At 47.5% G+C, this 26,340-nt stretch overlaps 1 protein-coding gene across 1 annotated transcript in view; it reads left to right on the forward strand.

The window, feature by feature from the left end:
- Positions 1-26,340, forward strand: part of Dnmbp (dynamin binding protein) — a 106,770-nt gene that overhangs the window by 20,490 nt on the left and 59,940 nt on the right. Inside the window, exons 2-4 of the mRNA XM_052762336.1 lie at positions 13,034-13,188; positions 15,327-15,449; positions 23,847-25,832. Coding sequence (XP_052618296.1) covers positions 13,044-13,188; positions 15,327-15,449; positions 23,847-25,832 — 2,254 coding nt within the window. The 5' untranslated portion in view covers positions 13,034-13,043. The remainder of the gene's footprint in view (positions 1-13,033; positions 13,189-15,326; positions 15,450-23,846; positions 25,833-26,340) is intronic.

The raw sequence follows: 26,340 nt of genomic DNA on the forward strand, positions 1-26,340 counted from the left end.
CAGTTTCCTTAATTCCTTTCTCAATGATTTCTCCCAAAGCATCCAGAATGCTTTGCAGGCTAACATGGGCTGGAGGATAAAGGATTCCTGTGTCTGTTTAAATCTTCGGAGGCTGAAAGGCTAGCTCCTACTTGAACCAGTAGATAAGAAAAGAAACACAATGCCGTGTCCCAGATCTCTGTAGCAGGTGTCTCCTTGCTTGGAGCACTGTGGGAAGAAATTCTCTGAACCTCTCCTGAAAAACGTCTCCAGGATGCCTGTTTTCACTTGTTTGCTGCGCTGTTATCTGCGGCCGCACCCTGAAGTTTCACGTTATAGTTTCACTTTAATCTCGGCTTGTGCAAATTGCCATCGTATAGATTCTGTGCGTGCTCCATCTGTACTGTGGCGGGGCAGTTGATTTTAATGTGTCATTAAGCTGCCCAGCTCAGACATGTCCCATTTATCTCGTTACGAGTCAGTGGTTTTTAAATTTCCACTCATAAATGAGATTCATGCATGATTTAAGAAATGTCAGTTTGAGAGCATACTTTAAGGAACTCCTAGGTTAAGTCTTTTGAAAAAAAATTCTCTCATAAATGCCTTAAAATGTTGTAGGTCTCAAAACATTAATCATGGGGCCTGCCTCTGTAAACACAGTTTTGTTCAAAAGAGAAAATCGGTGTAAAGGTGCATGGGCAATTTCTTCTTTCTTTCTTTCTTTCTTTCTTTCTTTCTTTCTTTCTTTCTTTCTTTCTTTCTTTCTTTCTTTCTTTCTTTTTTTCTTTCTTTCTTTCTTTTTTCTTTCTTTCTTCCTTTCTTTCTTTTTAAAGAGATTAAACTGGAGAGAGAGAGAGAGAGAGAGAGAGAGAGAGAGAGAGAGAGAGAGACAGAGAGACAGAGAGACAGAGACAGAGACAGAGAGAGACAGAGAGATTAAACCCAGAAAGAGAGGGAGTGTCCCCTCACTGGGTGTGAGGTGGAAGCCTTAGTTCCAGCTGCTGCTGGGACAGTTTATAGGACCTTGGCGTCTTTCTGCATGGTGTTCACTTCACATCTAAAGGAAACTTCCCTGATTGGCGGGAGTTGTGCCACATACCCCTTCCCATGAGCTGAGAGTGCTGCCTTCCTCCTCAGGACAAGTTTGAGATGTGACAACCGTTGCAGGTGAAATGTTAAGACAGGTTGTTGCTGCAAACTCCTTTATTTTTCTGCCTTAGTTTCCTTAATCATCCCCTCCAAGCCAGAGTTGGTTCCTTTGTTCCAGCATTCTGTAGGCTGTAGAGCCAGAGTCTACTGGATGGGGGTGGTGAGGAGGGGGTGGTGCTGAGGAAAAGCCCTATGACGCTCCCTGCCCGCCCAAGGGCTCCCCACAGTTTGTAACGTTTAAGCTTCCTGTTCATCCCTTGGTACTTTCGTTGAGGAATCGCCTGACAGCAACTGCTGACCTCCGGTCCAAAGTCAACTGGCAGGGACACAGAGCAGTGGAGGAAATGCCGTTTTCCTAGTCTCTCATTTCCTTCCTTCCTGAAGCTGCTTTAGACTTCATGTTCTGACACCCCCGATCCTTCCACACGGAGGAGAAACCGCATTTGTCAATGTGTTGTCAGAAAGAGAAGCATGCTGTTGCTTGTGAAGCTGAACACTTCTCACTGCGGGCACCGGCATCTTTAAAATGGATTCCTTGGAGGTCTTGTTTTCTGGAGAATTCAGTTATAAAACTTGGGAAATCTCAAGATCTCCATAAAGCGTCCCCAGGCAGGGCGGAGGAACAGCAGGCTGCTGCCTTTCAGTTAGGGAGACCTCTTCAGAGAGTTTGTTCTGGATGTAGACAGTGTCTTCATGCTTTCCGAGAGAATATACTGGCTAAGTTTTGAGGGGCGAGTGAGGAAGGGCCCAGGCACAATATTTTTTTACAGTTTTCCTTAATTTTGTGTGTCTGAGTGTTTTGTCGGCTTGTGTATATATGAACCACGTGCATGTGTGTCACCTATGGAAGCCAGAAGAGGGCATTGGATCTCCTGGAACTAGAGTGACAGGCAGCTGTGAACCACCATGTGAGTGCTAGGAACCAAACCTGGGTCTCTGCAAGAGCAGCAAATGCTCTTAACTGATAAGTTTTTGCATCGATAAGCCTCTCTGCTGACACAGCAATCCAAATCAGACCAAATTAGAAAAAGCCCTGGTTTAATGGGTAAAGCGTTCCTGGGTGATTCTCTGCCACCCCCAACCCCCCAGGAGATGGGGCTGAGAGACCGGAAAACCACATGTCTATTTTCTGGGATGCAGCTTATATACCGTATGGGAGTGGTCTTGAGCATCTTTGGGGCAAGAGTGGTGTTTGGCGGGCTTTGACGAGGCAGGATTGGGGAGGGGAGTTGAGGTGGATCTTTCACCCAAACATTCTAGACTCTTTGGGTATAGGGATGCCAGGGTGCCAGGGGTTGAGGTGGAGCTCCCACCCAAACATTAACTGCTGAGCCATCTCTCCAGCTCCCTAATGTGTTTCTAAACCTTCAAAATTGATGTCCTCTGTGTCTCTCACTTGATTTACTGCGATAGAATTGTGAAACTATCTCATGTTTTCCTATACTCTCGGTTTCCGGTTTTTTGTTTGTTTGTTTGTTTGTTTGTTTGTTTTTTGTTTCCAATGCATAGAGCTCTAGGAATCTTTTGGACCTGTATCACCCTGGGACCCAGCAGAAGCAGAGAGCTTACTGTAGGTGGAGACTGCTGGTCACCTCTGTCCGTCCAGATGCTCCCAAATAACCACACAGAGACTTATTATTAATTATAAATGCTTGGTCGATAGCGTAGGCTTGTTACTAACTAGCTTTTACATCTTAAATTAACCCATACTTATCTATGTTCTACCATGTGGCTCATACCTTATCTCAGTACAGCATGTTCATCTCCCGATTCATCTTCATCTCCTCAAGACTCCCAAGGCTCCACCCTTCTTCCTCCCAGCATTCTCTCTGCCCTGAAAATCCTGCCTAGCCATCGGCCAATCAGCTCTTTACTAACTAGTGAGAGCAATACATATTTACAGTATACAAAAATATTGTTCCAGAGCAGCTTACTGAGAATTTGAAGAGTTCAGCTTAGAATGGACAGGGCTTAGGGAAAATAGTAAAGGATTATACTTTACACCAAGGCTAATACTTTAGCTCCAGGGCAGGGGGGTGGAATAGTTACTTGACTGGGCAAGAGTGCTGTTTGGAGAAAGCCTCTTGGCTATAGCCTTTGATGGGGCAACATCACCACCTCAGCCCAGCAGGGAGGGAACCCCAGCTTCTGCCTCTGCCTTTAGATCCCTGCTAACCAAGTAGCTAACCCAGCAGGAATCCAGAGGCAAGCACCTGGATTTGGAGCTTGAGGTTGCCTTGGGGCATAGAGCAGACTGGAGGACAGAGCTGGAAGGGCTGATGTTCTGTATCCACTGTGTGTACCAAGTTCAGACCTTTACCCCAGAGGCCATGTTGGAAATTACTCATTAAGCTGGTTGATATCAGTTATCTATTGGGGTAAAAGTTTACAGCTCATGATCTCAGATTTTTAACCGTGTGTCCAGGCTTGTGGATATGTTGTTTATTAAAAATAATCAGAGTCTCCCAGGCTTTCTTTTACATTCTGCCTTTTGTTATTGTTGTTGTTGTTTTGTTTTGTTTTTTGTTTTTCGAGACAGGGTTTCTCTGTGTAGCTTTTGTGCCTTTCCTGGAACTTGGTGACCAGGCTGGCCTTGAACTCACAGAGATCCTCCTGCCTCTGCCTCCTGAGTGCTGGGATTAAAGGCATGCGCCGCCGCCGCCGCCGCCGCCACCACCACCACCGCCGCCGCCACCACCACCACCACCACCACCACCACCTGGCACATTCTGCCATGTTTTATAAGATGTTAAACATTGATTTTTTTTTTATTGTGGTAAATGAATATAACGTAAACTTTACCATTTTGAACTTGTTAAGTGTACAGTTTTGCGACATTAATTCACTATTGTCCACCTCCGGAACTTGCTCGTTTCCCCAACCTGAACAGCTCTACCCACTCAGCACTAGCTCTCTGGCCATTCCCTCTGTCTCCCGGCCCTGGACACTGCCATTCTTTCTGTGTCTATGGCTCTGGCTGCTCTGAGTACTTCATCTAAGTGGAATCCTTCAGTGTTTGTCCCTGGGCCTGACTTATTTCACTTAGTATAATGTCTTCAAGTTTCATCCATGCTGTGATATGTGTTACCATTTTTTCCCTTTTTAAAAAGGTGGAATAATTGTATGTGTGTAGCACATTTCATTTATCCATCTTCTGATGGACACTTGGATTTCATGACATGTTGTAAAATCTTATTTCTGAATATTTTCATTATTTTTATAGCTTTAAGTTTCACATGTTCAGGGCTAGAGACATGGCTCAGTGGTTTAAGAGCACTGGCTGCTCTTCCAGACCCAGGTTCACTTGCCAGCACCCACATGGCAACTTACAACCATTTGTAACTCCAGTTCCAGGAAATTCACTTTTTTTCTGGGCTCTGCAGCCACCAGGAATACATGTGGTACATAGATATACATACAAGCAAAAACATCCACACATATAAAATAAATACTTAAAAATGCTTTATATGCCCAGTCTTCAAGATAACATACAAAAAGTCTGTGGGAATGGAAATACAGAAGATAGAGGTGGTCTTATGGAGGAGAGATGGGCACCATTTGGAGGAAATAGTAATGGGAAATGTGTATTTAAATATGTGTCAAGGTGTAACCTGCTTTGAATAAAAGAAATGGCTTGTAAACAAGACAGGAAATGAGTCTAGGCAGGAGAATCCAACCCAGGGCCCTACATTCCTTTGCTGAGCCACACCCCTGCCCCAGGTGGACTATTTGGGTTGGATAGGACTAAGTACCTGAGCAAGGTGGGACAAAGTTTAAAACAATTAAATGTGGCCAGACAAGGGTCCTGTTTTGTTTGTCTCTGAGATAGAGTCTCTTCTATGTAGTCCTGGCTGTCCCGGAACTTGTTATATATACCAGGCTGACCTCGAACTCACAGAGATCTGTCTGCTGGGTTTAAAGGGGTGTGCCACCACACTTGGCCCAAATGTACTTGTATGTATGTATGTATGCATACATGCACACATGCATGCATACATTCTTGTAAGTGTCTGTAGAGGCCAGAAGAGCATGTTGGACCCCTGGATCTGGAATTACTGGGGGCTATAAATCACCTGACAGGGGTGCTGGATGTTCACTTTGGTCCATTATAAGAGCAGCAGGTGGTTTCAACTGCTGAGCCATTTCAACTCCAGCCCCCAGGCAAGTATAAAGACATATAAGTAAAAGAGCTTCTTGCCTGACTGTGGTGGTCGTTAATGTGCCAGTATTTGTGGCCCTTCAAGAGGGGACTATGGTTCATAGCCTTCCTTGAATTCATGACTGTAGTGCACTATATTTTGAATCACCCAGATTAGCATCCTTAGAGCATGTTTGGAAAGGGACAGCTGTGGGAGGGATAAACTGAGCTGAGTTCAGATCCTCAACAACCACATAGAAAACCAGGGTGGTGGTGTGCACCTGTAACCTCAGCACTTGGGGAGAGGGAGGAGCGGGTTTGCTGGCCAGCTGGTCCAGCTGAATCAGCGAGCTCCGGGTTCAGTGAGAAACCTCGTCTCAAAAGATAAGGTTAGAGGGTCCCCAAGATGGCCCAGTGGGTAAGGGTGTGCATCACCAGGCCTGATGACCTGAGTTTGATCCCTAGAACCAACATGATGAAAGGAGAGGAGTGATTCCTGCAGGTTGTCCTCTGACCTTCAGTGTGCTCTGTGACATGCACACACACATACCACACATACATACACACTCAAATAAATAATGTGCAAAAACCACTAAAAAGTAGGACACCTCACTTCGACCTCTTGTCTCCGGTACATGCACACACGCCCACCCGCACTGACACACACACATGGACACACAGACACACACATGGACACTCGGTCACACACATACACATACAATCACTGCAGACTTAAGACATACCCTCCCCCTGGATGGATAAGGCTCTTTCCTTCCGAGGCTAGTGCTTAGGTTACTAGAGTTCCGCCGTTCTTCTCCCCAGGGAAGCTGCTCTGGGTCAGGGGTTAGACTGCCATCTACAACAGAGAGGAGCGGTCTGCATGCTGCTGCCAGTCCCGCCATGGTGGGGGAGGGGAGGAGCACTGTTTCTAGGATTGTGTCAAAAGGCTGTCCAGTGACTGCTCTGCCCACTGGAGCCAAAGGTTTTTTTTTTTTTTTTTTTTTTTGGTTTTTCGAGACAGGGTTTCTCTGTGTAGCTTTGTGCCTTTCCTGGGACTCACTTGGTAGCCCAGGCTGGCCTCGAACTCAGAGATCCGCCTGGCTCTGCCTCCCGAGTGCTGGGATTAAAGGCGTGCGCCACCACCGCCCGGCTGGAGACAAAGTTTTATGTTGCCTGGGAACTGAATTTGATTGACTCTGTTTGGCTAGATGGATAAGGAGCTAGAGAGTATATGATAAAGCCGCTGTGGTCAGATGTTATGGTAAAACTATGGCGGTGATTGTAGAATTCTTTCTACCTCAATGCTTGACACTTTTCCTAACAACATGTTGAAGAAACAAAAGGAAAGTGATGGTTTGTCGGGTTTTGAAGAGCAGACTGCTGTGGTTTAAGAAAAGCAATGTTTTTAGTAAAAAACAAAACAAAACAAAGCCATGAGCTTAGCAGCCCCCAGGCTTGAACTCTGGTTCTGGGTTAGCGGTTTGCTAGCTGTCGAGTTTGGGTGAATTGCTAAGGTGTGGCGCTGGGCTTTGAGCCTTGCTGCCCACGGTGCAGCGGATGGCACAGGCTCCTGGATCAGCGTGGAACATGTGGCATGGTGGGCACTCAGACAGTGGCTGTTCTTAGTGTCCTTTGGACTGTTCCGAGCCAAGGAGCCTGGGTTCCCCACACTTGACCTGGAGGGCTCACACCGCTCCCCCAGTCCAACCTAGTCAAACTGGACACTGAAACTATTTCCACCCAAGATGGTTGGTTTACCTTTCAGGGAACAGAACTGTGGACTCAGATATGAGTAGTTTCAGATATTCCCACCAGGTTCTGTCTGTCACTTAAGCTGTTCCATGCTGGTATTGCTGCAGACCTGTAGAAAAAGAGACAGAACAGCTTCCTTCACAGAGTTCACCTGCCAAAGGGTTTGGAGAATCATCTTTCCAAGGATATTTGTATTTGCAATGCAGTGCACCTCTTCAGAGGAGGAAACAGGTATTCACCGGTAGGAAGGGGCGGAGTTCTGCATCTTTTCAATGTCCCTGACACCATGCTGTAGTTCACAATAACTTCCCCAGCTTTCCCTCAGCCCATCTGCCTTGTAGTTTCTTCTGAAAACTTCCATCTGGAGTTAGAACAGCTTACAGAAACCACTAATGATTAAGTTTTGAAGCATACCCTTGGGCTTCTCAAATGGCCCTTGTGTGGGTAACAATAGGTGCTTCTCAGAGTATGTACAGGGCATGGACAACTCCGGAAAAGTCTATCACCTACGTAAAGTGGGGGACGTCAAGCCCCACCTTCTGGCTGCACACATGAATCACGGAGGCTGTGACTTCTGTGCCCTTCTAGGGTGTGTGTTTCTTGGGATTACACACTCACTCCAGCAGAGTAGGAGGTCAGTTAGTAAAAGACTTTATTGAACCAGATTCTCCTCTGCGTGTGAGTCATGTTCCGGTAGTGTGAAAAGGGGCCAAGAGGAATGTTTAACTCTTTTAGCTCCCAGGACTAAAGTGCAAGAAATCAGTGGGCCCGAGGCTGCTTCTTAACACTTCAGAGAACAAGCCATACTTTTAGTCAGACAGTGAGAACTCTGAGAAAATGTACTGGAAAATTATGTCCATCTTGATCCAACCCTGAGGACTTGTTTTAATAACATAGATGGCTAAGAGAGTTGTCAAATATTATGCTTGGTTTTCTAAAAATTTCTTAGACACTACCCTTCTGCAGAAATCTGACATCTGGTAACTTCAGGTGCCTGGAAGACTGCCAGAAAATAAGAAAGGGGCCTCAGAGCACATGAAAACTGGAAAACCTCCAGTGCCAACATGTGTCCTTCACCTCTGTGGGAGTGTCAGTCTGCCATCTGGAGTTTGGCTACTTTAGTTATGTGGGAACTTTTAGTAATGGTGGTGCTCTGGATTGTAAACAGCAAACTAGAAAGTGGGTTGAACTGGGTATGGCAGCGCATACCTTTAGTCCCAATATTTGGGAGGCAGAAGCAGTTGGATCTCTATAAGTTCAAAGCCAGCCTTGTCTACGTAGCAGGTTCCAGCCAGGGCTACACAGTAAGACTCTGTCTTGAAAAAGATAAAATTAAAAAAGGGTGGAAAAGCTGATTGGAGGGTGATGTAGCTGAAAAGATAATTCAGTGATTAAGAGCACTGACTGCTCTTCCAGAGGACCCAGGTTCAATTCCCAGCACCTCCATGTCAGCTCACAACTGTAACTCTAGTTCCAGGGGATCTGACATCCTCTTCTGGTAGGCGCCAGGCACACGTGTGGTGCAGGGACATACATACAGACAAAACACCTATATGCATAAAATAAAAATAGATAAATAAAAAAAATGTAAAAAAAAAATGAAGCTGATGAAGCTGAAAGCAGAAGCTGGCTAGCACCAGAGGAGGAAGGCCTGGGGACTTGTGACTGCCTAGGACTGCGGCTGTGGTTAATGCAGCACAGTACTGTATGGCTGAAGTAATGACCTTGCTTCCCGCAGTCTGAGTGAACCGTGTTCATTTGGTGTCTCCTTTGGAGCCGTCAGAAAGGCACAAGATGTGACTTGTTTTGCTTTTTTTTTTTTTTTTTTTTTGTACAAGATCTGACTACATAGCCCAGGGTGATCTAGGTCTCAAAGTTCTCCTGTCTCAGCCTTTTGAGTTCTGGGTTTTATGGGTATATACTTATTTTTAAACATGGTCAAAATTAAATTAACCCTGTTGAAATAGGAAGCACTGACGTGTTTATCTACCTGAAGACAGTACATTCTCCGGTGATCAGTGACACAGATTTGAACTTGTAGTTAATTACGGGAGTGATTTATAATAGGCACTAATGTTTCTTGAGAAGCTACTACATCAGTCATGTCCTCAACACATCCACACAGCATGCAGGGTAAGGCTTGGTGGCAGATGGGTTTGGATTCCCATTCTGTCTCTGACTTATTATAAGTGTTACAGCTCCAGAGGGAATGGTATCCTGACTTGTCAGGAAGTCAGGCTGTACCTGAAGCTATGAAGGGAGATATTCTGGATACCCGCAGCTGTGAGGAGAAAGGTATCCTGACTTGTCAGGAAGTCAGGCTATTCCTGAAGCCGTGAGGAGAAAGGTATCCTGACTTGTCAGGAAGTCAGGCTATTCCTGAAGCCGTGAGGAGAAAGGTATCCTGACTTGTCAGGAAGTCAGGCTATACCTGAAGCTGGGGGGCAGTAGAGGATGGTCTATCCGCAGGATGTGGCAATCCTGCTTCTCTCTCCGAGAGCTTACAGCTGAGCTCTGCTCTGCCTCCTCTTAAGCTTCCCAGCAGAGACTCTGCTCCTCACCCACGAAAGAAGATCTTTACTCAAAACTCTGTTAAGAAAGAGATTTATTTGGGAAGGAGGCATCCAGGAGAGTGGCTGCCTCTGCTAGGTTAGAGAAGGACAGCTGATACCTGAACAGGCGGAGGGGCTTATGTAGGGCTTCTTAGGGGCGGAGTTTTTCCAGGGAGAAGGTTTTCAAGAAGGGAATTGGTCAGATTTTGATTCCCTTGAACTTGGACAAGCTCAAATTGGCTAGATTTTGTGCTCAGGGATTGGTTGGTTTAGTTGGTTAGGGGCAGAGTTGGCTCTGGTTTCTTTCACTGGCCCTTTTTAGCCATTTAGCTCTAGTTTCAGGGCCAGGGCGTAATTCTTTTACTGGCTCTGGTTTGAGGGCCAAAGTGTGTTTCTTTGGTTCTGGTTTCAGGGCTAAAGTGTTTCTTTCACTGGCACTGGGTTCAGGGTCAGGGTGCTAGATTTTGTGCTCAGGGATTGGTTGGTTTCCTGCTCAGGAATTGGTTGGTTTTCTTGCTCAGGGATTGGTTGGTTTTGTGTTCAGTTGGTCAGGGGCAGATTTGGCTCGGGTTTCAGGGCCAAACTGTATTTCTTTCACTGGCTTGGGTTTCAGGGCCAGGGTGGGTTTCCTTGGCTGGCCCTTTTACCCTACACTTACTATGTGACCTTAGAATTTATCATCTTTGAACCTGTGTCCTTATCTGCCCAATGGGAACTACTAATAAACGGGCAGGTCACTGTGAGGACTCACTGATGTGGTACACAGTGAAGTGTGTGGAAGGAGGAAGCACTGTGTAAATGTTAGTCATTGATCTTTATCATTATAGTCATCCTCATGATGGTAACTGTGAAAGTATTAATATCTTCATTTCTCAGGTCATGGAAATGAAAGACCTGAGAGTTTACCCTGTGATGTGTGCAGGGTGAATAAGCTGAAGAGCAGTAAGCTGGGATTTGAACTATAGTGGGTAGCTGTTCGAGCTATGACTTGAAGCACCGCCCCTAGTGGGGTAGCAGGTAACTGTTACACCTGCCCATGACCTTGAAGTACATGCCCCTGGGGCCGCTTGGGACCCTGAAGACCTGGGATGCATGTAAGCAGTGCTCTCTTCTCTCCCTCATGGGACTTGGAAGCTGGGATGCTCTCAGGCGGAAGAACAGCGTGGGACTGTGCCTCACCCTTCCAGGATCCTGCGACAGTTCCTCTGTTCTGTCTAGTGGATTTCCTTCCCTAATAAATTCCCTTGCCCTTCAAGCAGACTCCATGGATTTCTCGCGTTATTGAACTTCACTCCTTGTCACTGAAGAAGCCTAGTATTTTACATGCACACTGCGCTATCTCTTCAGAGTCTATTTATATAAATGTTAGATTTGGTTTTTGTTTGTTTGTCTGTCTGTTTTAGGTTCTCACTATGTAGCCCTGGCTTACCTGGAGCTCATTATGTAGACCAGTCTGGCCTCCTACTCACAGAGATCTGCTTGACTCTCTGCCCCTTGAGTGCTGGAATTGAAGGTGTGCACCACCAGGCACAACCGATGAGATGTGTTTAGTAGATGCTCAGTAGTAGAACGCTTCTCCAGCATGCATGAGGCCCTGGGTTCTGTGCAAAGCACCGTGAAAGGAAACCGAAAGCAGAAAACCTGCGGTAGAGGAGGGTGAGGAGTGCAGTGACCACTTCTCTGTTTTTGCTGTGGCCCCAGTCATCTCATTATTGAAAAAAAAAAATCCCAGTAATGCAAGAATAAGCTTCTTTGACCTGACAGTCCAAATCAAATGCGTAATATTTAATTATGGAGCATGGCTAAAAATGACAATATACTGAACTATTTGTTAGATGCTTCCTACTTTTTTTTCACACCAGTGAAAGTCATAAACTACAGTTATAGCTATCTTATCATTTTCTTCCCATTAGACATTTAGTTCTCTTTGAATATTTATATACTGGGGGCTGGAGAGATAGCTCAAAGGTTAAGCTCACTGGCTGCTCTTCCAGAGGTCCTGAGTTCAATTCCCAGCAACTACATGGTAGCTTACAACCATCTGTAATGAGATCTGGTGCCCTCTTCTGGCCTGCAGGGACACATGCAGGCAGAACATTGTATACAAATTTATTACAGAGTACTGTAATGAATAAATGAATGGATAAATAAATATTTATATACACTTATTTACTATCTCTTGCATGCTCTCTCTATCTGTGTGTGTGTGTGTGTGTGTGTGTGTGTGTGTGTGTGTGTGTGTGTGTGTGTGAACCATGTGTGTGTATGCATGCCCCCAGAGGCCAGAAGAGGACTTAGGAGTCCCATGAGCTAGAATTATAGGCAGTTGTGAGTCACCTGACATGGATGCTGGGAATCAAACTCATTTCCCTAGAAGAGCAGTAAGCTCTCTTAACTGCTGAGCTATCCCTCCAGCCCCTGGTTCTCTCCCCTGCCATAGGTCCTGGGAATCAAACTCAGGTTGCCAGGCTTGGAGACAATGACGGTTATTAGCTGAGCCACTTCACTGGCCTGTCTTGGTGCTTTTTGATGAAGTTAGTCATGTGTGAGCTGAAAAAAAAAATCTCCACCTTCAACAACACTGAATGAATCTTGGAGAAGAATAAAGAAGCATGGGGCCCTGGCCAGCATGGAGAGCTTGAGCTGCGCCCTGTTCAGCCCCTGGGAAGGCAGGTGGAGAATGTAGATCCGATCATGGCTGGGCATTCCCAAGTGAACACACACTGCCCCTCGTGCCCTTATTTTCTAGTGTATAGACACATCCTTAGCTCGCTAGCCCTACACACCAGAGTAACAGACCCATCATGCATTGCACAACAGTGCAGGCTGGGCCACTGGCATCTTTAAACCAGAAAGAAATGCCTGATCTGCTGGTACTAAATATCCCCCAGAGACACCATCTCCGGCCCTCTCTTTCTTTTCATAGACTTCCTTTCTCTGTGGGTTTTAAATCTTGGTGTGTGAGTCCTGACCATGCTGTGTGTATACTTGGACAAATTAGAGTATCTAAACTTGCAGATTGTCATCATCCTCGTCTTATGATTGTCGTGAGAAATGGACGAAATGCTGTATGTAATTTCAAGTCTTCGGATTTTAAATACTGTATTTTAAAAGTACTGTATTGCCTAGAACTTTAGACACGGTAAAATAGTAATATCCTTACCTCCCTCTCTGGCACTTCAGAAACCTGCCTTCCCCAACTTGAATCTTTCATCTCTACAGTTTGGGCTAGTTGTTAGGTTTTTGTTGTTATTGTTGTTTGTTTCCGATTCTAGGCTTACACTGAGAAGCTGATGAAGATACATGAGGAAATTATTTTTAAAGAAACAACTTTATATTTTTATATTTTACATATTTTATATTGCATTTATATTATCTTCATATTTTAAGTTTTAGGTTTTTAAGAGTCAGGTGTATAGTATGTCTTAAATACCTTTGTTTTCTCATACTCTGGGCTTTCCAGGTTGTGAACCATGGAGGCTGGCTCTGTGGTCCGAGCCATCTTTGACTTCTGCCCTAGCGTCTCAGAGGAACTGCCACTGTTTGTGGGAGATGTTATTGAGGTGTTGGCTGTGGTGGATGAATTCTGGCTTCTAGGAAAGAAGGAGGATGTTACAGGTAAGAGATACTCCCTGCTCTCTTCCTTCCACATTAAAGGTAAAGGTCAAATGCGCAGCCCGAGTGAGTGAGTCCTTTCACTTGTCCCATGTATTCCTTCTGCGCTCACACGTGGCTCTGGCCTGTGGGGAGAGGTTCCGCCACTGCCCCGTCTCTCCGTATTGATTCCTTGTGGAGGCTGGATGGGTAGACAGCTGCTGCCCCAACCTAGTTTCTGTCTGTCTTTCTCTTCCCTTCCCAATGCTCTGTCTTTCATGTCTAGTACTCTTGTTCCCCTCCTCAAACTGTGCATCATTCCTCTCTTCAGAACTCTTGGTGTTTATTGTTGCTCTCTGCAGGCGGGCTGGCCTCAGGTGAGTGGGATGTAAGTACGCTCCACCTCATCCCTCTGGCTTTCTGCCTTTTACAGCTCCTGTTCCGTCTTCCATTCTCTTCAGGGGAGCCTCACTTATCCCACTCAGTCCTTCCTGGATCTGCATCGGCAAAAATTAATTAAAGCTACATCGGCAAAAATTAATTAAAGCTACCTTCTACCTTGGATGCTCCTGTCTCCCATGTTTGTACTTCCGGCTATCTCTTTCGTCTATTTCTGAGATTCATATTAACGTGGATTTCTTCCATTAACTGCCCTTTTCATCACACATCAAGCCGTTATACTAATTTCGTCTTTAATTTTCATGTTTGTGTGCATCTGGGTTGGAGTATGGAGTGTGGTTCTGAGAGCAGGTACTGTGAACACTAACCAACGGTGGGGAGATACGCAGACTATTTCTAGTAGAAGTGGTGCTTCTGTTCAGATAAAACCAACGAGCAGGTGTTAGCAAGGCTGAGAGACTTGCATGCTCAGGCCCTGACGTGGCCATAAACACAGGGGCACCCAGGAAGCATCAGTAGGACACCAAGTGGTTGGGGGTCCAGAGGACAAAGGTGTGCAAGGTCAGAAGCTGAGGAGGCCAGACACTGTGGCTTTCAACATCATCAGACCTCTGTCTTTGAAATGCTGCTGCTGTTGTCTGAGGAAAATGGGACAGGGTACTGGAGAGAGAGCTGAGTGGTTAAGAGTACTGTCTGCCCTTCTAGAGGACCCGGGTTCGAGTCCCAGCATCTACATGACAACTCACAACTGTCTAACTCCAGTTTCAGAGGAGCCAATACCCTCTTCTGACCTGCACATGGTGTACAGACAAAACACACATCCACATAAAATAAAGCAATAATTAAAAAAGAAAAGAATGATAGGCCAGGCACTGGTGGCACATGCCTTTAATCCCAGCACTCGGGAGGCAGAGGCAGGTGAACTTGGTGAGTTCCAGGCCAGCCTGGTCTACAGGGTGAGTTGCAGGAGATTTACTGTTACCCAGGAGGCAGGTGATGATGGCTCATGCCACAGTGGTGGGTCTGGGGATATGTGGGCAGGTTCAGGAAATATCTCTTGTTCTTTGTTCCTCTAGCTGGCAGGCCCTGTCTTCCTACACCACCTGTAAAACTCCACCCATCTTCAGACTGAACTGCTGTTTCATAAAAAACTCTGTTCCTCCTCTGAACCTCCATGGCGTGTGTATGTGTGTGTGTGTGTGTGTGTGTGTGTGGCGGGGGGGGGGGGGGGGGGGGGGGGGTTCAGGATTCCATTTTCCTTTTTGTCCAGGTGAACTTTCAGATCTTTGAAGGCCAAGACCCCCCAACTCACATTTCCCTCTTCAGTGAACCTGTTAGAGTGCCAGTGGTTAATGCTTATTGAGTGTGTGTGTGTGTGTGTGTGTGTGTGTGTGTGTGTGTGTGTGTGTGGGACATGTGGAGAGCACAAGACAGCTTGCAGGATTCATTTCTCTCCTTCACTGTGGGGACCTGGGAATCTGACTCAGGTCATCAGGCATGGCCTCACATGTCAGAGTTACCCACTCAACTATCTCACTGGCCCAATAAATGCTTTTGAGTTGTGTTCTCTGCCCTATACATACATCTAGTTCTGAACTGTGCACTTTATCTGTAGTAAATTCTCTAATTATTAGCATTAGGTCAATTTTCAATTCAGAATTTGCAACTGTACTGAGAAAAAGAATTGCCCTTGTACACAGACAGAGGAAGAAAACTAATCTCAAGAGAACACTCAGTGTTTAATGTGCGCTTCTGTTTTCCAGGACAGTTTCCCAGCAGTTTCGTGGAGATTGTGACAATCCCCAGTCTGAAAGAAGGAGAGAATCTGTTTGTTTGCACCTGCGAATTCACATCTCGGGAGCTGAACAGTCTTTCTCTCCATCGGGGTAAGAGCAGCAGAGACCTGCAGTCTTGAGAGCAGGGTCCTGTAGAGGCGTTTACACTGGTTAGTTCCTCTCTGCAGCCTGCAGCACTCACGTAATGCAGGCGAGAGTAAGGCCTTATGCTTTAGTGCGTGGTAAGTTTCACGGGACTTTCTCAGAAAGGTATTCTTTTATTGTTTTAGATTTTATTTTTATTTTTTTGAGACAGGGTCTTTATTTTTATATATATATAAAATCTCCCTGGCTGGGATGGAACTTCATATGTAGACCAGGCTGGCTTCAAACTCACAGAGATTCACTTGCTTCTGCCTCCTGAGTGCTGGGATTAAAGGCGTGCGCCACCATGTCAATCCGTTTTTATTTTAAATTATGTGTGTGTGTATGGGGGGGGGGATATGAATATGTACACATGAGTGCAGGTATCTGGGAGGTGAGAAGTGGGTATAGGAATCCTCTGGTGCTGGAGTTACAGGCGGTTGTGAGCTGCCTGATGTGTGCTGGGAACCAAACTCCTGTGCTCTGCAATAGTAGTATATGTTCTTAGCTGCTGAGCCATCTCTTCAGCTCCTACAAAAGTATTCTTACGGATCTTCAACATTGGAGTATTAATAACTGTACATTATACATAACAGTGTAGTTCAAAGGCAATTCACTCAAGGTAAGAAGTATGGCCTCAGGATAACACTGGACTGAGGATATACCCTATGCTGCAGACACTTTAGACAGTGTTAATCTCTTCCTCAGAAATACTGCCTTGTATGATTTTGCTGAAAACATTGCTACTTACTAAAGAACGATAGGGAAACAGTAACTTTGATAAAGAAGAGATAGATAGCGGGCGGTGGTGGCGCACGCCTTTAATCCCAGCACTCGGGAGGCAGAGCCAGGCGGATCTCTGTGAGTTCGAGGCCAGCCTGGGCTACCAAGTGAGTCCCAGGAAAGGCGCAAAGCTACACAGAGAAACCCTGTCTCGAAAAAACCAAAAAAAAAAAAAAAAAAAAAAGAAGAGATAGATGCAAGACTGCCCATTACTGTGCTTCCATTGGGTAGTGTGAAAGGAACAGTTTAAACAGATGGTGCTAGCCACATCCCCAGGATGATTCAAGTGTTTCTCACCATTGTACTCTAAAGGCATGAACTTCCAGAGATGGACAGGAAACCATTTCCACGTCCGCTTGGTTAAGTCTACGCTGTTCTACATAAACACAGAGACCAGTAGTGCTGCAGCCTGAGGCTTGTGACCCACCCAGTTTTGTGATGTCCCAGTCAACGTATCAAAATAGAAGAACTTACTTAGAAGCTCTGTTGTTTGTATTGTAACTGTTCTTTTAGTATGACACTCAAGGCACAGGCATTCTTACACACACACACACACACACACACACACACACACACACATACAGAGGCACACACGCACACAGTAGGAAATTGAGAGCTAGCAAACTTCTCTAGGCCCTGGTCAATGAGAGGAAAAGAATATTGGTTTTTTTGATGTTCATCCTCAAGACCTGTCTTGGGAGTTTCCTGCATGTTCGCCTGTTCTCAGTCTTTGCCTCTCCCTCTGGTCTGGAGCCTTCTTGCTAATCAGGGTTGGGAAGACAGTGGAAACTAGACCTGAGACTCTGGCACGATCTGTGTCCTCCCTCACACTATCCCGAGGCGGTCTGGAGTCCAGGGCAGGCCTCCCCAGGTAGGGTGGAAGAAGGACAAGAGCCTGTTGGTGGCTCTGCGAGACATGCACAGGATGTGAGCAGCATGGCCTGCTTCTTTGTTTGTTTCAGTGTTGGAGGTTGACCCCGGGCCGTGAGCACACTGGACCCTGGACGGTGAGACAAGCACTCTGCCACTGAGTCGCGTCTCCAGCTTTAGCATGGGCCTTTTCTTTCCTAGTCCTGGCTCCTGCTGAAAACAGCGGATAGAAGGAGTGTTGTGTGGAAATAAACAGTGTGTATTTAGTGTTATGAAGAATTTGAGGGAATAGCTGCTAGAATTAGTTTTGCTTCAATACTGTATGTTGTATGGTCAAGTCTTAGGATTCAAGACTTTTTTTTTTTAAACAAGAAGACTCATCTGATGTGTTCTGAACTGGCTCTGAAATTAAAATCCGCCTAAGGAACTCAGGCCCCCGCCCCCACAACCCCAGAGGTTCTCGGGAAGACCCCAGCACTGACCTGTTAGCCATGAGTCACCTGAGACAAGAGTGAGTAAACCAGGGTCAGGCTGGGCTCCAGTGGGCAGGTCTTTGTCTTCATTGATGTGTGTGTGCGCGCACGCACATGTGTACAGGTGCCTGTGAGGAGGGCATCGGTGCCTGGGCACAGAGGTTACAGGTGGTTGTGAGTTACTCTGTGTGGATACTGGGAACTGAACTCTGGTTCTCTGCCTGAACAGTGAGAGGACCTCTCTCTTAACTACTAAGCTATTTCTCCAGCCTTGAATCTGTAGATCTTCATTAAAAAATCAAAACCCTGAGTGTGGGTGGTTTTGTCCGTGTCTATGTCTGTGCACCACACATATGCCTGGTGCCCACAGGAGCCTGAAGAGGGCACTGGATCCCCTGGAACTGGAGTTATGGATGCTGTGCACTGCCTTGTGGGTGCTGGGAAACAAATTCCATCAATCGCTACTTAAGAAAATGCCTTACAGCCAGATCTTGTTTGTTTGTTTGTTTGTTTGTTTGTTTTGAACAGGGTTTCTTTGTGTAGCCCTGGCTGTCCTGGAACTCACTCTATAGATCAGGTTGGCTTTGAACTCAGAGAGATCTGCCTGCCTTTGCCTCTGAGTGCTGGGATTAAAGGTGTGCACCACCACTGTTCGGTTTACGGCAGGATCTTATGGAGGCATTTTCCCCATTGAGGTTCCCTCCTTTGGGTAACTCTAGCTTGTGACAAGTTGATGTAAGAGTAGCCAGCACAGCAGTGGGGTAGCTTCTCTTCTGTGCACACAAAACTTGAGTGATGAATAAGCAAACCAGAAGGAGACCTGGAGACTTTTAGGAGTATTGGGGTGCTAAGAATATAGTTCAGTTGGTAGAGTGCTTGGCTAGTATGCCCAAAGCCTTGGGTCCAGTCTTACGATGCATCAACCTCTATAGTTGTGCATGCCAGTAATCCCAGCCTTTAGGATGTAGAGGCAGAACAGCCTGAAATTTAGTCATCTTCCGCCACACTGCCAGCCTCGGCTACATGAGAGCCCTGCTGTGCCTTGTCACACTGCCTGTTTAGTTATTATTAAATTACACTTAAGAAGTATCATTAAGATTAATAAGAGCAACTGGAGAGATGGCTCAGTGGTCAGGAGCACTCTGCTTTTCCAGAGGACCCAGGTTCAATTCTCAGCACCCATGTAGAGGCTCACAACCATCTGTAACTCCAGTTCTAGAGGTTCTGACTTCTGGCTTCTTCAGGATTACACACACATCCATGCAAACAATACACCCATACACACAAAAGAAAAACACATAAAGTCACCCAAAGAGAAAAATTGTATGTGTGTGTGTATGTGTGAGTAATTTGTGTTATGACTAGTATGTTAAAATTAGGTAATATGGCTTAGAGGATAGGAATTCTAATGGTCCTAGATTTAAATCCATCTTTGCCACATAGTAGCTGTGATGTTGGGCTAGCTCATTGCTAGCCTTATGTAAAGGCTGGAGATGACAACACCTACCTCAGGGTAGCTGTTAGGACCAATGAGGTTGTAGTATAAACCAGGCAGAGGGACATGCTCTGTGGCTCCTGAGGCCTTCATTCTGTGAAGTTGCTGTGTACGGGATGTTTCCCCAGGCTACCTGGAGTCATCACTGATTCTGCCAGCAGGTGTCACCCTCCCCACTTCCTGAAGCCACTCAGTTGTTTTGGACTGTGCTTTGTGTTTTGGTTCAGAAACAAAACTGTCTTCTGGAAGAGTCAGTATGAGTGGCTAGAGTTACCAACTGTCCAAAAAATAAAGAATAGAACACAAAAAGTGAAGGGGAAAAAAGGAAAAGAGAGAAAGGAAGAAAAGGAAAAGAATGTGTCAAGGGAGAGACAAGAAGATCAGGAGGTCATTTCCTCACACAACACAGAATGCTTATGGCTGTCTACACCTCGCATTTCTAGGCAGCCTCCTCTCAAAAGGCCACTAACATAAATGATAATTTATAAATAGGTTCCTGACTGATCTTTATCAGTCGAAGCACAAGCACCTTAGATTTTAATGCCGTGAGATGAAGTGTTAGGATAAACTCTAATTATAAATTAAAGGGAATATGTGGTCTGCACAAGGCACACAGTCCCCTGGGCAGTTAGCACCATGAGTGGAGTCAAGGATGAAGCTGGCCCTGCGGAGTCAGGCTGCTTGTATCAGAGTCTAACCAGACCTACATTCCTTCCTGTAATCTCACTTCCAATCCACTTCCTGTTCAGAGAAAAATTCCAACCAAAGAAACAAGCAGTATGGCTGGGAGTGGTCACATTCGACCCCAAGGGCCACCACAGTTTCTACTTTCCCGTTCCCAAACCTGGTCCCACCGTTCCAGGAGTTCTTTATATTGGTGTTTTGAAGTCTAGAATCACTGGGTACCCTCCATTCCTAAAGAATTCCCAGGCTCCAGGAAATAGCTTGCCTGACTAATTAAAACAAGAGATTTTTGAAAACAGAAACCAGAGAAACCACCACCACCATCACCACCACCACAACGACAAACCCACCCCAGGGAAGTTAGGCCTATAAAATAAAAGTAGTCACCAAGTAAGGGGAAAAAACAAAGGACAAAATCAAAAACGTAAGGTGGGGATGTTGAACTAAAGTAAAGTGCCATCTAAATTGTGTGTGTTGAAGGGAGAGGGGCGTCATCTTGTCTTGTTTTGAGAACCCTCCTTTATAACTGTGGATAACCAGCAGGGCTACAGTCTGCCCGGAAACAAAGCTCATCAAAACCACTGTTGGAATAGACAGGAAAACAAGCCCTATTGTCCAAGATCATGGAGATCTGGCCAGACAGAGAGCACTGTCATTCTGCAGCTTGAAGTGAGCCAGGCGTTTCAAAGCCAGCAGAGTGGGAGTTAGGGCATGCTTTGATTTTCCTATTCACCAAGAGACCCATTGTGTCTGAGCAGTCATGTCACCAGTGAATTCCCGCGGTGGCCTGGATGGCAGGCCTCAGGGCCACTGGGGGAGGGGAGTAACTTGTAATTCTCAGGACCCAGAGCTTTGGCCAGTGCAAAATTAAGGACTACAGGAATATGGGAGCAAGACACTATTTTTAGGTGTCTCCAAATAAAACTCTAAGCACAATAAAATGAAGTCAGGAAATATACAGGGTATCTACACTAAGTCTAAAATGTTATAGTATGTGCCATGCACTGTGCTGATATACAAATGCCAGGACTGAAGGGATAAGTGGGGTTCTTCGGTAGGCCACAGATGGCCAAGCAAGAGAAGTGGGGTGCTTTGGTAGGCCACAGATGGCCAAGCAGCTGTGAGCTCCTGAGATTTTAAGAAGGCCTGCTAAGGTTTCAAATGGAGAGAGAGTAGCAGTAATAAAGATTTGGAGTTCAGCAGGATGTGGTGGTGCGTGCTCTTAATCCAAGCACTTCAAAAGCTGAGGCAGGAGGGTTGCAAGTTTGAAGCCAGCCTGGGATCCGTCCTGAGACCCTGTCTCAAAAGCAAACAAAGCAAAAATCCCCTTGTGTGAGATTTCCCAGGGTCTCACATCATATGTGAGATCATGATGGATGGATGGAGAACAGAGAGGTGACTGGATAAACCCGAGCACAGCTCGAACAGGGCGGAAACAGAATAGCCTGCTGCTGTCTAGGTAAAGAGACGCTTCAGAGTGAGTACAGAACAAATATGTTTTATTGAATTCACACAATAAGAGTAGGGTTGTTCCCAGCACGTGGGAGTCTGAGGCAGGAGGACTGGAAGAAGTTTCAGACCAGCCTGTGCTCTGGAGTGAGACCGTGTCTCAGAAAACAAAGAAAGGTTATTAGGAAAGAAACTGGTGAGCAGTAGGCCATCATACCTCGTGACTAAAGTTTAAGCAAAAGGATGCAGTAAAATTGGCACATTTACAATCATTCCATGGGCTAGAAGAAATAATGTCTGGGTAGAATTTAAAAGGGAAGACGGGGAATTAACCTAGGCTAGGGCATTAGCAAAGAGAATTAATAAATGGAAGAAATGTTTTGAAAGAAGAAATTAGAGGGAACGAGGAAGTTAGCAATGGGAGCCAATTTTAGATGCAGGAGAATATGATGAATTTGGGAGCTAAGGCTAAATAAAGAATAATTATTAACAAATGGCTACTTAATGTTCACCACACAAAAGGCAACATCTCAGACTCTTAAGATAACAAAACAGAAGTGTGCCCATCACCAACTCACTTACACACACTTGGGAAGGTAGGGCACACAATCTTTTTAAAAATCAGGAAAGAGGCTGAGAGATGGCTGAGAAGTTAAGAGTACTGACTGATGCCAGGCAGTGGTGGCCAGCACTCGGGAGGCAGAGCCAGAAGGATCTCTGTGAGTTCGAGGCCAGCCTGGTCTTACAGAGTGAGCTCCAGGATAGACACCAAAACTACACAGAGAAACCCTTTCTTGGGGAAAAAAAAAAAAAAGAGTACTGACTTCTCTTGCAGAGGACCCAGGTTCTGTTCTCAGCGCCTACATAATGACTCACAACCACCTATAATTCTAGTTCCAAGGGATCAGACGCCCTCTTCTGTCTTTCTCAGGCACTGCATGCACCTGGTGCACAGATACAAACACCAATACATATAAAATAAAAGCAATCTCCTTTAATTGCCCAGGAGTGCATAAAAGTCAAGAATGTAACAGCTAGCCCCTCCCCAGTGCGTTTGACTGGGAACCGTGCACTGTTTGCCACTCCTGACCGATTGCCAGGGTCTGCCTCCCTCAAGCAGTGTCTGCCTCCCTCGAGCAGGGTCTGCCTCCCTCAAGCAGTGTCTGCCTCCCTCGAGCAGGGTCTGCCTCCCTCGAGCAGGGTCTGCCTCCCTCGAGCAGGGTCTGCCTCCCTCGAGCAGGGTCTGCCTTCCTCAGGCAGGGTCTGCCTCCCTCGAGCAGGGTCTGCCTCCCTTGAGCAGGGTCTGCCTCCCTCGAGCAGTGTCTGCCTCCCTCGAGCAGGGCCTGCCTCCCTCGAGCAGGGCCTGCCTCCCTCAGGCAGGGTCTGCCTCCCTCGAGCAGGGTCTGCCTCCCTCAGGCAGGGTCTGCCTCCCTCAGGCAGGGTCTGCCTCCCTTGAGCAGGGTCTGCCTCCCTCGAGCAGGGTCTGCCTCCCTCGAGCAGGGTCTGCCTTCCTCAGGCAGGGTCTGCCTCCCTCAGGCAGGGTCTGCCTCCCTCGAGCAGGGTCTGCCTCCCTCAGGCAGGGTCTGCCTCCCTCGAGCAGGGTCTGCCTCCCTCGAGCAGGGTCTGCCTCCCTCGAGCAGGGTCTGCCTCCCTCGAGCAGGGTCTGCCTCCCTCGAGCAGGGTCTGCCTCCCTCGAGCAGGGCCTGCCTCCCTCAGGCAGGGTCTGCCTCCCTCGAGCAGGGTCTGCCTCCCTCAGGCAGGGTCTGCCTCCCTCAGGCAGGGTCTGCCTCCCTTGAGCAGGGTCTGCCTCCCTCGAGCAGGGTCTGCCTCCCTCGAGCAGGGTCTGCCTCCCTCGAGCAGGGTCTGCCTCCCTCAGGCAGGGTCTGCCTCCCTCAGGCAGGGTCTGCCTCCCTCGAGCAGGGTCTGCCTCCCTCAGGCAGGGTCTGCCTCCCTCGAGCAGGGTCTGCCTCCCTCGAGCAGGGTCTGCCTCCCTCGAGCAGGGTCTGCCTCCCTCGAGCAGGGTCTGCCTCCCTCGAGCAGGGTCTGCCTCCCTCAAGCAGCTCTGCTCAGGAGAGTTGGCCCATGCACTGACCAGAGGGAAAGCTCAAAGTCAGATTAAAATTAGTAATCCACAAAATGAATGTCCATAATTACATAATCAAGCATTTGTTATAAAGCAATTGATTATAGAACTATGTATGGAATGTGTTTTTAGAACTGTGGTGAATCTAAACACTCGGACAAATACAATTTTGGGGTGTATATTTTGTGACAACTACCTGAAATACTGGTTATTTGCAACAACAGAAGATCAGGTCCCTGGGATTTTTAAATCTTCTTATAGGGCCAGCAAGACGGCCCGGCAGTGAAGGTGCTTGCTGCCAAACCCAACAACCTGAGCTCTGTCTGCAGGCCCCCCGTGGTAGGAGGAGAGACTCTCGGGGATATACATGCAAGCCTAGCACTCAGGAGACTGAGACAGAACTGTGGTAACAGCCTGGGCTCCGCAGTGCAGTCCTGTCTCAACGACGACAAAAAGGTGATGGCGCTGCTGGCCGTAGTGTTATTCTCTGGTTCTGGCCAGGTTCTGACTTTCGCTTCTTTCTTCAGGAGACCTGGTGATTCTTGATGGCACCCCTACTGCAGGATGGCTGCAGGGCCGAAGCTGCTGGGGGGCCCGGGGCTTCTTCCCGTCTTCTTGTGTCCGTGAGCTCTGCCTCTCCTCCCAAAGCCGGCAGTGGCACTCACAAAGCGCATCGCTTCAGATTCCAGAATACTCCATGGGACAAGCACGGGCCCTCATGGGGCTGTCTGCCCAGTTGGATGAGGAATTGGACTTCAGGGAAGGAGACGTGATTACCATTATTGGAGTTCCTGAGCCAGGCTGGTTTGAAGGAGAGTTGGAGGGTCGGAGAGGCATTTTCCCAGAAGGCTTTGTAGAGCTTTTGGGGCCCCTGAGGATTGTGGATGAGTCGGTAAATTCTGGAAGTGGAGATGACTGTATTGCTAATGGCGAAGTAGACATCTCCACAGGAGAAATAGAAAGTGGGGCTGACGAGGCTGACCGCCCGTCGGGGACCTATGGACTTGCCCTCTACAGATTCCAAGCCCTGGAGCCGAATGAGTTGGATTTTGACGTAGGGGATAAAATCCAAATTGTGGGGACCTTGGAGGATGGCTGGCTGGAAGGACGTTTGAAGGGCAGGACAGGTATCTTTCCTCATCGCTTCGTGAAGTTATGTCCTAGCACCAGGACAGAAGAAACCGTGGGTCTGCCCCAGGAAGACAGTCTCCCTAAGAACTCTGAAAGTTCTGTGGACGGGTTGGGGAGCTCAGTGGTGGAGGAAGCAAGACTTGAACCAGAGACGTGTGATGCAGAAAGGCGTGACTGGAGTCTGTCTGAACAGCCCCAGGTTCCCCCAGATCATGGGGTTCCTGAATGTGCTGTAAGTGAGGACTCTGGTCAAAGTGAAGCCGCCTCAGGAAGCTCCCCAGGTGTGGATCCTGAAAGGCCTCTTGTTAAAGACTCTTCCACACCTGACCCCTCAGAGATAGTCAATGGTATTTCTTCCCAGCCTTGGGTACCTTGTCACCCCAAAGTGCAGAAAAGTCAGTGTTCTTCAACAGCAAGAGGGAGCCACCAAAGCTCAGACCCATTCTCTGAGTTTGTCCCTCTAGAAGCCTGGACTAGAGACTACTCCAGCCTGCCTCCCAAGAGAACATATGCCCAGTGTAGGTCCCTCAAGAAGCCAGCACCCCCACTTCACAGGGCCTCCTCCCTCTCGGCCTCAAGGATAGCCAAACCTAGCTACTTTTGCCATCCGGTTATGACCAGCTATGCTCAGAGGCACCAAACATCTGCAGAAAATGCCTCCAGCCTCTATTCTGCACCAGGGAGATCAGAGAGGAGGCCTGGGCCACCAGACAAGGGGCCCACCACAGAGGTAACCACAGCGTCACAGGGGGACAGCATCGACCTGGATTCCAAGTTGACCCAACAGCTGATGGAATTTGAGAAGAGCCTGTCGGGGCCCAGCACAGAGCTGGATAAAAGTGAACGCCGCTTTTCAATCATGGACTTTAACTCCGAGAAGGATATTGTCAGAGGCTCCTCAAAGTTACTGTCCTCACAGGATCTCCCCGAGAGGAGAAAGGCCCTGAGGCCGCCGCCGCCCAGACCCTGTACCCCAACACCCATTTCTCCCCACTTGCTGGTTGACCAGAGCCCAAAACCCATACCCCCTTTGGCTGTGCGGCCCTCCCGCCCAGCTCCCCTGCCTCCTTCCACACAGCAGAGGATGAACACAGCCTCCCCCAAGCCCACCTCCGGTGCCCATCCCAGTTGGGAGGCCCCAGAGAAGGAGTGCCCTGAGCACATGGAGCAGAGCCCAGACCAGACTTCTCCGTGCCCCTCTGTGCTGGCGAGGATTCAGGACGTGGAACACGACTTGGACATGTACACCAGGGCTCAGGAAGAGCTGAGCTTGATGGTAGAGGAAAAGCAGGATGACCTGTTGAGGGCAGAGACTCTGGAGAATCTCAGGTTCTATGAGAGCACCATTCAGAGTCTGACCCTGGAGCTCCAGCAGCTGAGAGGTAAGTGACAGGAAACGGTGTGACCCTGACCCCTGTGCTGAGGCTCAGTGAGGGCCTCGCTATGTGAGAAACATCCTGGCCCACACAGGGAGATTTAAAGTCTGTTACCCAGGACCCCCTTCCGTCACCTGATTAGATTGCTCTGCTGTGCTGTATCTATGACCACTGGGTCCTCTGACTTCATTTACTGCTCCAGTAGAGAAGCCCAGCCTCAGAAACGTGTGTGTTTTTGACACAGTACCCCCTCTGCCGCTGTGGTATCCATGCTGCATTGCAGATAGGAAGTCCCTAAGAGACTTTCTTTCTTTCTTTCTTTTTTTTTTTTTTTGGTTTTTCGAGGCAGGGTTTCTCTGTGTAGTTTTGCGCCTTTCCTTGTACTCACTCTGTAGCCCAGGCGGGCCTCGAACTCACAGAGATCTACCTGCCTCTGCCTCCCAAGTGCTGGGATTAAAGGCGTGCGCTACCACCTCCCGGCCCTAAGAGACTTTCTAAACTGAAGTCTCCCAGG

This window comes from Peromyscus californicus, unplaced genomic scaffold (assembly GCF_007827085.1).
Source record: "Peromyscus californicus insignis strain IS unplaced genomic scaffold, ASM782708v3 Scaffold_4__1_contigs__length_199733344, whole genome shotgun sequence".
Classification (NCBI taxonomy): Eukaryota; Metazoa; Chordata; class Mammalia; order Rodentia; family Cricetidae; genus Peromyscus; species Peromyscus californicus.